Raw genomic sequence first — 12,341 nt, forward strand, 5'->3', positions numbered from 1 at the left:
TCAATAATGCTTACTTTTCATGTAGGTTATAATAATAGTCATGACAATTTGGTTAAAAGTCATGGAGAAGTCATCAAACATGTGTATGAATCCTTAACAGAGAATAATCAGAGGTCTCTATAGCATAATGTAATTTGTGAATGTCGGTGAACATAATATAATAGTCCCATGTCATGTCAAGCCCTGAGCCTACCATCATCAACTGTACACATACTGGGAAAACTAGAAGAATATACAAGCTAATGCTTCGGCTATTAACATTGTGAATTAGCAAAATATATGTAAATAATTTTCTCATTTGAGCTCTTTGGGTCGTCATTCAATTTATATTATGTCAAACACGTAATCACCCCCACCCATTTTTACAGTGGGAACGCATCGGCATCAGATCACTCCGTTGCCCCATCCTCTCCTCCCCCTCCCAGTTCCTCACCACAGCCTCACCCTGGATCACACAGACTAGACGAGGACCGAGCAGTCAAGATCCGCTCGTTAGTCGCTTGCAGACTGATAGAGGTGTATAGGCAGCCAGTATATTTTCTGTGTTTAGGCTACTTAATTCTGACGACTGAATATTTTGCCCTCTCTTGAACATAATGTGGAGAGACAAGTGTTCTCGGCAGACATTCGAAGACCTAGCATAATTCATTCGTGACGGACCCCATTGCTGCATGCCTCCTGTTTAAGATTCTGCAGTTTTGACTAATCCACGGGACAGTGGGATCCGACTACAGAGCATCTTTAGGATTCACAGCGAGTTGAGTCCAAGTTCTATTACCAGGAGTTTACCATGACAGCCACTAAGGAGGCGGCGCAGCCGAATCAGAGACAGAAGCCACTGCCAAAGGATGATGAGGAGGTGGGCTTGCCAGTTTATCCATTTGCCAGGATCTGTGGTTAGACTATTGAAGAGTTAACGAGCTAATTTCTATTTTATTATCATGTGTTCCCCATCAGTGTTACACAACTATGTGTCAAACGTATTTACTTTGTCTATTCTACAAGGTCAGTTGGGCTATATAATTATATAGTGTCCAAAATGTGACGCTGCAAATTAATGCCAGTTCTTGTGTGTGGTAGGTAGAGTGTGAGAAATAGGGGTCATATAACATCTGAATAGGCCTACTATCTATATTTTAGAACATGGTATATTCAGGAATATATTTCGTAGTCTACAGCAGGGGAGTGAAGGGATGTATTTCACTTAGATTGTGGTTTAACTGTTGGCTATTAGATAGCCGGTGGCTTATTTACCCTATAGCTTTCGCGCTCCCAATCGTGCGAGAATATTAAACGACATTAATTAAGCACTTGCGCTGCATATATCGCTATTATATAAATTAGTGGCTCTGTATGAAGAGCTTGTCAGCGGTAATGCCCGAGAGTAATGAGTGCTCTCGTGGGAATCGTGAAAACTTGCACTGCCAGAGATAGATAGAGAGGGAGACGGCGCCGCGTGCGTGCTCGGCTCGGGCAAGATTGTAATTCAGCGGTTGCCTCCTGTCAGCTTGGTCAGTGCTATCCGGGATCCGTGGGACGTCCTCACCCTAACCTAAACCAACCATTATCCTAACCCTTACCTTAACCATAACCTTTACCTAACCCTAACTATTTTCTGTATTTTGGGCATGTAAACCACAATTATCCAGGAGGCAGGCCTGACGATGATTATTGTCAGTATGTTCATGCAGTACAGATATCTCTCAGAGATCATGTTCCAGTCTGCAATGTTTTGGTTCGGCATCTGCAATGTTTCTAGTTAAACCTTTAAACGGGTGACATCAGCGTCTGGAGGAATTGTTGGAGCGTTGCAACTTAACAACTAGCGGCTGGTCGGTGCATCAACTGTAATTATTGACATTGCTTCCCTAAATGTTTAAATAACCCCCATGTGCAGTGTGGCACCCGGCAAAAAGATCTTCCAGACCATTGCTATCCATCTGCTGTGATATGGGTGGTCTCATACTGTATATTTTATTGTCTGTGGCCACCAGAATGTCAATTTTAAATGTCAGTTTTTGGTGTCACTTGTGGGGTCTTAAGAGTTTATTAAGCACCATGGACAGCACCCACAAATACTGTACCACCTCAGGAATATATGGCAGCCCCCACACCTCTCTGTTTCAGAGGGGTTGTGTTAAATGCGGAAGACACATTTCAGTTGAATTCATTCAGTACAACTGGCTAGGTATCCCGCTTTACCTTTCCCCTTTCCTTCAAATCTAAGTCTCCAAGCAATGCTCCTCTTGTGCTTATGATGTAGCGTGTATGTTCTTGTGATGAAGGACACACTGCAGTCTGAACAGAAACTCAACCACACTATAATACATACCAACATCCTTTATCGTATCTCTGAAATGCCGTTTTGCTATAACCTTGAACTTCTGCTTCGAATGAAGGATGTTGTGTCAGGGGTACCATTTCATTTCCAGAGTTCAAATAGCATTTCATATGAGATGAGATTTTGATTGGGCCTGCCTGGAGTGACAGTTGGACATGCAGGGTTTGCACTTTTGTGATTATTTAATTGGTTCCATTGCACCAGGCATGCTCAATCAAGAACGCCATACTTGAGCCCAGGTCTGAGTAATTCATTCATGACAAACATGCAGTTAGCTATATGTCACAGGATGGTAGTGACACGCAATGGCACATAGGCTATTTATGGCACTGACTGTGCCTGACTCGCTGACAGCCCTAGCAGATCAACCATCCACAACATTTAATTAGTGCATTGAGAGATATACAAATAGCGAAGTTGCAAATAACTTTTTTATAATCTTGTTCCACTTCACTGTCAACTTTCCCATTTCCCTTGTTCTTGTAATCATAACTGCTGCATGGGGATGGAGAATCTTTTGATAAGGTGTAAAAAAAAAAAGACTTCTTTATAAGCCACGACAATCATGTACATTTGTTTAGGCTCTGCAGTCCAGCATTTTGGAGTTGAAATGATACAGTAACTATGAGGTTAAAGTGTAAACTGTCAGCTATAATTTGAGGACATTTTCGTGTGAACCGTTTAGAAATTCCAGCACTTTTTGTACATAGTCCACTCATTTTAGGAGACCAAAAGTATTGGGACAAATTCACTCATGTTTTTTAAAGTAGTCAAAAGTGTAGTATTTGGTCCCATATTCCAAGCACGCAATGATAACATCAAGTTTGTGACTCTACAAACTTGTTGGATGCATTTGCTGTTTAATTTGTTTGTGTTTCAGATTATTTTGTGCCCAATAGAAATGAATGGTAAATAATGTATTGTGTCATTTCAGAGTCAATTTTATTTTAAATAAGAATAGAATATGTTTCTTAACACATACATTAAATGTAGATGCTACCATTATTACGGATAATCATGAATGAATCGTGAATAATGATGAGTGAGAATGTTACAGACTCACAAATATCATACCCCCAAGACATGCTAACCTCTCACCATTACAATAACAGTGGTATGATATTTGTGCTTGTTCTCGGCAGGAATGTTTCAGATGAAGTATATATTTAGATTGCACGCATTAAGTACACGTTTTAAACCAACCAGTGATTTCTGTAAGGTAACAAGGTCAGATTGCACCTCTAACAGTTGGGGCAACGGCATACATACAGATTAATATTGCATGTTTTTACAACCACGGGACTAGAGAGGAGAGGACAGGAGAGCGGAGTAGAGGAGGGTGGAGAATAAGGAGCGGAGAGGAGGACAGAGGAAAGGAGAGAGGGGAGGAGAAGAAGGTGAAGTGGAGAGGAGCGGAGCGGGATACTGCCAAATGGTTTTCAACATAGCCGTGAGACTAGGCTGCCAACGGACCTGGGGAGATGCTACATTTTTAACAACATAATGTAGTTTACATGTAGTTAACACAGCCTTTCAAAGAAATCCACAATGATTGTGAAGCAGGCCTCAGTCGTTCCTTATCCAATTATCAAAAAATGGAAGTACTAACATAACAAGCCAATGACAAATAAATCATTATATGGTATGTTCACGCTGGGATCATTATCATTTGGTAACATGGATGAGCCCTATTTATAGATTAATCTTAACCATGCTTCCTGGATTTAGATTTGGCAAATATAACAAACTTTTGACATATGTTCTTAATATTTTCCTGTGGGAATAAAAGGGAATATGAGGAAGTCCGTGGAGAGTTCGGTCTAATCTCTGATCAGAGGCGGAGAGCAGGCCGAACTTTTAAGCCCTGTTTGTCTGTATGTTTGTTTCGGTGTCAGTGTGTTGGGTCTGTGTTTTGTGTCTGTGTGCGTGGTGAATAAACAGCACGTCTCCGTTACACTAATCCACTCAAAGGCTGTTTTTCAAGATTAACCACATCACAAGATCACTGGCTTCAGATAGAGGAAGATGGGGTTGTGTTGTATGTCTATGGCCCTATGTCCTCTCAGATATCCACAGGTGCATAGGGTGTGTGGGTGGGTTTGGAATTGGGGCTTTGTTTTTCAGTAGTATTCAATGGGTCAATATATGTTGTTGTTTAGATGGGTGTTGGTGTAGACACATGGTTGTCTACTAATAATTCAATTACTTTTTTGTGTTCAGATGGGTTTCTGTTGGTGTGCCTAAAAGTTAAACCTATTTTAAAACATGCTGATGTGTCAATACGGGTCAGGTTTATGTCCTCTCTTGACATGGGTGCAAATGCCTAAAGATGTGCCTTGTATTACTATAGCTTAGTATGGGGGGGGATATGTACCTTTCTCTCCCAACAATCTACATAAATCTCAATGACAAATTTGACCTTTTAGATAGATATGTACACCTCTAACTTATAAAGTCATACTTTACGACCTTAAAGTTAGTCATTGGCACAGTAATCTGTTGCCTACTTACCGAGCTACAGTGAATTTAAAATAGTTGCTTCGAGAGAGGTTGAAAATAAGAACCAAACTCCTGGAGCAGCAGACAGGGCTGAGGAACAAAAAGAGTAAATCAGTTGCATGAGCAGCCCTCTCAATCCAACTCCCACTGGCTTTGTCCTTCACTCTTGCTCCTCCGTTTTCCCTTAATTCGCCCCTCGCCGGTAATTTTATAGCTCAGTGGCTGCTGGATGCCCCAATGTCACCTATGTCTCCAAAAAATAAATAAACGTAAAGTGAGAGACTCTTAAAGTGCAGAGCCTGTGAGTTTGACTGTGTGCATGTGACGACAATCTCCACTCAGACACATTCCGTTGTGTCTCAATGAGCTTACCCTGTAGATGACTCCCCCATTACGATTTTTTTTGTTCAATTTGATTTCCCTAGAATAGATGAAATACCTTCTTTTTTTTTATTTCGAGGGAAATAGCTCAATTCTTATCCACGCTTTGAGCATAATTTGACTACGAATGTAGTCAGCTGTGTCTAATTGGCTTCAGTTAAATTTGATTGCAGGAGAGAAAAAGGCTTTAGCACATACCGTGTAATTTCCACCAAATCACATTTTAATTTGCGGTTGTGGATAATTCATTCAGATAGTAAAAGCTGATTAATATAATTAGTCTATTGTCCTGCATACGCTTCTGGCGGAGGTGGTCTGGGCTAATATTCAGACATTATGTGGTCTAATACAGATGATTGGATCCTGTGAATGGCTATTTCCCAATCTGACTCGACGTTGCTAGAAAACATATTCTGTTCTATGCACGTCTTTGACTCCGTCCGTCTTTTTACTAACACCAATATCGATATCAAAATACACAAAAAAAATACAGGGAGGAATTGTTTTTGGAATGAAATCATTGAGGGCTCGTATCTGTTTTATATCTTGTTTGCTTTATAAACAATAAACATCACTTGGAATAGCAGATAAGAGAGTGAAGGATTAGACATTCATAACAGATCATATGAACGCCATTGAGTGCAAACGTGTAATAGATTTTAATCCGGACTAGACACTTGACTTCAGCGCTAGACAATGACTATCACATGAAGCATCAAACATCGGTCATTAGATCTCCGATCAACAAACAAGGAACCAAATAGGGCACCTGTTCATTTGTGAATAGCACAGCTGCAACTCTCCATACCTACTGTGCTCAGCCACTCACATGAAAGAAAAACAGACTCGTAGATTGAGCTGTCTCACAATCAATGTTGAGAATTTAGTTCCATCAGGGCCCACTCATGTTTCCCTGTGTGTGTCATGGGCATGCTGGGTAGTGTAGTTTATACATTAGAGCCCAACTGTGGAGTATAGACAAGAATTCCAACAGTGGGTGAATGGCCTGTGGAGGCGATCAATGTCCATTTTCGGAGTAGCTTTAACTTTAACGTCCGCCGAAAACTTGCACTTCGTACAAAGCTGCTGTGGATTGAATGTCTTGGTCGCTTATTGGAACGTGTTGTCTGTTCTTTGGTCCCCCCAAAAAAGTGTTCTGTTTATCCACTTCTCTTTGAGGCTTTAACTGTTGAAAGCATTTGTAAGGCTTGCATTGAGCAAGGTTCTGTGTTCTTGAGGCCAGTCATGTATGGAAACCCAAGGTGTATATTACAGTAAATACGTGACAGGGTAATGTTGTGCTGTATGTTGTGTGGTGGGTTTGCGTGGTGTTGTGATGTGATCATTGGCAAATGTTCAATTATCACTGGTGGGTCTTGGGTACAGATGGATCAGATGCATGTCATTACCGAAATAACTAACACCTTCACAGTTTAAGGTGCTGTACTGTCTACTTTGAAGTAAAAACACTCTACAAAGAATGACATATAGTTGAGCCATACTCTTCCAACTGTCATAGTCCTATAGACAAATCAGTAAACATTGAATTTGCTTTAGCAGATCATTTCAGTACATACAGTGACTTCAGAAAGTATTCACACCTCTTTACGTATTCCACATTTTGTTGTGTTACAGCAGGGCGGCCAACTTTTGAAGAAAGCTTAGAGTGAGATTTGCTTTGTGAATTCCATTGCCCACTGGCACAACCCCTAGATGGGAAAAGTTACTGTTTAAAGCTAATTTCCTACAATTCCATGCATTTTGACATGGCTTAGGCATATAATCAGGGTGGAAATAAAACAAAATAAAAACCACAGGTCACGTGTATTTAGAATGCTTTGAACATTAAATGAACACTCACAATTCGACAACTTTGTGACATTGAGAATTTTTTTTAGATTGCAGTCTCCTTGTCCATAGACTGCTTTCAAGGTAAAAACACAAACATTTTGTAATTTGGGTGAACTATCTCTTTAAAATAGGTCTGGAAGAAAATCCTGCTTGCTCTCCAAGAGGGTTGGCCTCCCCTGAAGTGCTGGGTGTTTGAAAATGTTCTTGTTATAACAATGAATTTCTCAATATCAATATTCAGTTGGTTTATGCCTACTAGTTGAAGATCCTTGTCATCATCTTGCTCTACATGGACAAAATATGATGTTTTTATGAGTTGTGAGTCCCCCTATCATCTCTGCCTAGCATGTGCACAATACTAACATTTAATTTGATTCCTGGAGTATTTAATATCCAATGTTTATTTGTATGACTTATTCAAGACTGTCCATGAATGGCTGCAAAATGACATAGCCTCATGTAATTCATTTTCAAAGACAAGTAGGTATATCAGATTTCAAATATGTGATTAACTGGCAAAATTGGGAAGAAGTGGAAGAATAAAATAAGTGTAGGGAATAACAATAGTGTTCTTGCTGACAAGCAAATAATGACCATATATTTTTTTCAGGGTGGTAGGTAGCCTAGTGGTTAGAGCGTTGGACTCGTAACCGCAAGGTTGCAAGATCGAATCCCCAGCTGACAAGGTCAAAATATGTGTCGTTCTGCTCCTGAACAACGCAAATAACCCACTGTTCCTAGGCTGTCTTTGAAAAGAAGAATTTTAAGGTGCATTTCTTTAAAACATGCATCAAATCCCCTTGATCCCTTACATAAGCTTCAATGTGCCGCTGTTCACAGTGCTGTGGCAAGACAGGACAATGATAAAGGTTCAGCTCGTGATGTTAAATTGCAGGTGCAGATGCTCCGATTTCAAAATGATTTGTAGCAGTTGAAAGTTAACGCGCTGACAATACAATAGACTAATTGGACAAATATAAGCAGTACTTTTCAATGCGTGAGATATGAGGTGTGCGGTGAGAATGTGAGGTCAAATGCATCTGTCTCATGACCAATACGTGAGAGTTGGCCGCTCTGTTACAGCTTGAATTTAAAATGGATTATGGTGATATTCTGTGTCAATGATCTACACACAATACCCCATAATGTCAAAGTGGAATTTTGTTAGTAGAACATTTCTGAAATTAGTAGAAAAGAAAATGTCATCAGTCAGTCAGTATTCAACCCCTTTGTTATGGCAAGCCTAAACAAGTTCAGGAGTAAAAATGTGCTTAACAAATCGCATAATAAGTTGCATGGACTCACTTCATGTTCAGTAATAAAGGTTAACATGATTTTTGAATGACTACCCCATCTCTGTAACCCACATATACAATTATCTGTAAGGTCCCTCAACCAAGTAGTACATTTCAAGCACAGATTCAACCACAAAGACCAGGTAGGTTTTTCAATGTCTTGCAAAGAAGGGCACTGATTGGTATATTTGTAAAAAAATATTTTAAAAAAAGCAGACGGTGAAAATCCCTTTGAGCATGGGAAAGTTATTAATTATACTTTGCGTGGTGTATCAATAAACCCAGTCGCTACAAAGATACAGGCGTTTTTCCCAACTCAGTTGCCGGAGAGGAAGGAAACTGCTCAGGGATTTCACCATGAGGCCAATGGTGATTTTAAAACAGTTACAGAGTTTAATGGTTGTGATATGAGAAAACTGAGAATGTATCAACAATATTGTAGTTACTCCACAATACTAACCTGAATGACATAGTGAAAAGAAGAAAGCCAGAATAAAAAAAATGCATCCTGTTTGCAACAAGGCACATAAGTAATACTGCAAAATAATGTACCAAAGAAATTCACTTTTTGTCCTGAATACAAAGCATTATGTATTTTCACACATGGTGGTGGCTGCATCATGTTATTGTTACGCTTGTCATCGGCAAGGACTAGGGAGTTTTTTAGGATAAAAATAAATGGAATACAGCTATAAGAACAGAAAAAATCCTAGAGGATACCCTGGTTCAGTCTGCTTTCCAACAGACACTGGGAGATTTTGTCACCTTTCAGCAGGACAATAACCTAAAACACAAGACCAAATCTACACTGGAGTTGCTTACCAAGACGAATGGCTTAGTTACAGTTTTTACTTAAATCGGCTTGAAAATCTATGGTAATAATTGAAAACAGCTGTTTAGCAATGATCAACAATCAACTTGACAGACCTTGAATAATTTTTAAAATAATAATCCAGGTGTGAAAAGCTCTTAAAGACTTACACAAAAAGACTCACAGCTGTAATCGCCGCCAAACGTGCATCTACAAAGTATTGACTCAGGGGTATGAATACTTATGTAAATTAGATATTTCAGTATTTAATTTGCCCAAATAATGCTAAAATGTCTAAAAACTTGTTTTCACTTTTTCATAATGGAGTATTGTGTATAGATGGGTGAGAGATAAAAAAAAACAATTTAATCCGTTTTGAATTCAGGCTGTAACACAACAAAATGTGGAATAAATCAAGCGGCATGAATACTTTCTGAAGGCACTGTATAATGCAAAAATAAGTAAGTTGGCCATTGTTGTCTTTCCGTGACTTTTTGGATTCTGTCTTAATGTCTTAAGAAAGTTATTATCCCCTCCTTATGACTGTTTTATGAAGGCATCATGACTGGTTGCTTCAGGTAAAAGTGTGAACCAAAACCCAAGTCTCTTAGCCAAACAAACATTGACATTTCATATATGATTGGTGTGATTAAAGCATGTAGAGCATGTAGAGTCTACAAAGCATGTATAGTCTATAACGATAAAGGGTATAGGATATGTGTGATGATTTCTTCAGATATGTTCAGCATGCTCTTGGGTAGATTTGGTCCTTAGGCGTGCTCAGAACAGCACAGATACACAAAACGCAAAACAGCTCAACATTGACTAGAATTTTAACGTACACTAATGCAACAGACTGTATACAAACATAGCGACCGATTATGAATCTGGAATAAGTAATTGAATGCGTCCCTACAAATCAGTTGGATACCCTCTTTGATTAGAGCGGTATGTAAATCATTTGAATCATGGATTTGAATGCACTATGGCTACATCCCAAATGGCACCTTATTACCTATGTAGTACACTCCTTTTGACCAGGACCCATAGGGCTCTAGACAAATGTAGTGCACTAGGGAAAATGGTGCCATTTGGGATACAGCCTAGGAAACCAGCATTATTACCACATTGGAGAGATGTTTTGCTGTTGTATCGTGTGGTACAGATTTGGAATTAAGAATATTTTAAACAGTTGTTTACCACATTTTTGATAGAACCATAACCCCCTAAGGTCTAAGGGCCCGGGACTCGGTTTCTACTAAGCTAACATATGGAATTGTTTTAAGATTTCAAGGATAATTTAGCTATTTTATTTTTTATTCTGTAAGTATATAAAATGTTGTTTTAATTATTTGATGAAATGCATTGAATAACATATTCATACAAGGCTAAAGAGTTTGGAAGAAATATATAAAGGAAGTTTGTTTTCAAGTGTCTGTCCTATATCTAAGAGATATAAGAAAGATCAGGAAATAATATAATTTTTTCCACCCATATTTAACCCCTTTTTTAGGCACTAAAGTACTTCCATATACACTGAGTGTCCAAAACATTAGGAACACCGGCTCTTTCCATGACATAGACTGATCAGGTGAATCCAGGTGAAAGCTATGATCCCGTATTGATGTCACCTGTTAAAAGACAGGTTAAAGAAGGATTTTATGCCTTGAGACAATTGAGACATGGGTTGTGTAAGTGTGCCAAGTGAACGGGCAAGACAAAAGATTTAAGTGCCTTTGAATGGGGTATTGTAGTAGGTGCCAGGCGCACAGGTTTGAGTGTGTCAAAAACGGCAATGCTGCCGGGTTTTTCATTCTCAACAGTTTCCTGTGTGTATCAAGAATGGTCTACTACCCAAAGCACATCCTGCCAACTTGACAAAACTGTGGGAAGCATTGGAGTCAACATGGGCCAGCATCCCTGTGGAATGCTTTTGACACCTTGTTGAGTGCATTGCCCTGACGAATTGAGGCTGTTCTAATGGGAAAAGGGGTTGCAACTCAATATTAGGAAGATGTTCCTAATGTTTAGTACACTCAGTGTATACTTCCATTCATTTTTTTAAACTAATACCGGGCTACCTTCAGATTAGTCTTGTGAGGCTTGTGGGCGTCCTAGAAGAAAATGGAGAACACCATCGAATTCGTGAGTCTAAAAATATAAATTTGTAGCCCAAATTAAAAAGACCGATTTTCGGGATGTCCACAGGTCTTACAAACACTGCTGTAGCTGTGGTGGATTGAGATGCAGCCCAAAAGCTTGTGACCTTTTTGGTACGTCAGAACAGTGGCATGTATTCATGGATGCCAAGGGAAACCAGGCTTCCTCAAAAATTGGTCCAATAAAAACATACAAATTCTAGAACAATTTATCTTTAGTCAATCTGTGTTTTCATAATTTTCCTTAAATTCTCAAGTGGCTGAATCTATCTCATCAGAGAAATCCTCAGAGCGTGGGAAACAGCACCCCTCTGTCTCAGTATGTGGAGCCCATGTATCTGAGGCTGTTTGAACAAAAAGGGTATGACATGTTTCAAATCAAATCAAATCAAGTTTATTTTTTATATAGCCCTTCGTACATCAGCTAATATCTCGAAGTGCTGTACAGAAACCCAGCCTAAAACCCCAAATAGCAAGCAATGCAGGTGTAGAAGCACGGTGGCTAGGAAAAACTCCCTAGAAAGGCAAAAACCTAGGAAGAAACCTAGAGAGGAACCAGGCTGTAGCATTAATTAATGCCAGTGAGCATTTTGCCAATCAGTGTTGAGCTGAGCTCAATTGTGGTAAGTCCCAGTGCAGGTATCTTTAAATTTGTTTTCACTGTATTACACTAAGCATATATAGCCTAGTTGATTTGATGATGTTTAAGTTGAAATCTAATAATAGAGGAAGTGCTCCTGTTTTCTTTGTGATGACTTGCGTTAACTCTCCATGATTCTAAATCAGTAGATGTTTAGTAAACTATCAGCCTGGTCTCATAGACTAGAATCAACATACTAAAAGAAAATCCATATGTTACGTTTGGTATGGGTACAGAAGACAGAAGGTTACTTAAGGCAAAAACAAAAGAAGGGTGCTTGGTCAGGGTGGATGAATGGGCGTGAAGGTTGCATGTTTGAATCTCATCATAGACAACTTTACCATTTTACCTAATTAGCAACTTT

General features: G+C 39.3%; 1 protein-coding gene across 2 annotated transcripts in view; it reads left to right on the forward strand.

Annotated features, from left to right (window-relative positions):
- LOC139538348 (inactive dipeptidyl peptidase 10-like) overlaps positions 1–12,341 on the forward strand; it is a 300,215-nt gene that overhangs the window by 159,008 nt on the left and 128,866 nt on the right. Inside the window, exon 1 of one of the 2 annotated variants that reach the window (XM_071340301.1) lies at positions 430–859. The exons of the other annotated variant lie outside the window; for it this stretch is intronic. Within the exon in view, the coding sequence (XP_071196402.1) occupies positions 791–859 (69 nt within the window). The 5' untranslated portion in view covers positions 430–790. Of the gene's footprint in view, positions 1–429; positions 860–12,341 lie in introns of those variants that run through there. 2 annotated transcript variants of the gene reach the window in all.

This window comes from Salvelinus alpinus, chromosome 14 (assembly GCF_045679555.1).
Source record: "Salvelinus alpinus chromosome 14, SLU_Salpinus.1, whole genome shotgun sequence".
NCBI classification, from domain to species: domain Eukaryota; kingdom Metazoa; phylum Chordata; class Actinopteri; order Salmoniformes; family Salmonidae; genus Salvelinus; species Salvelinus alpinus.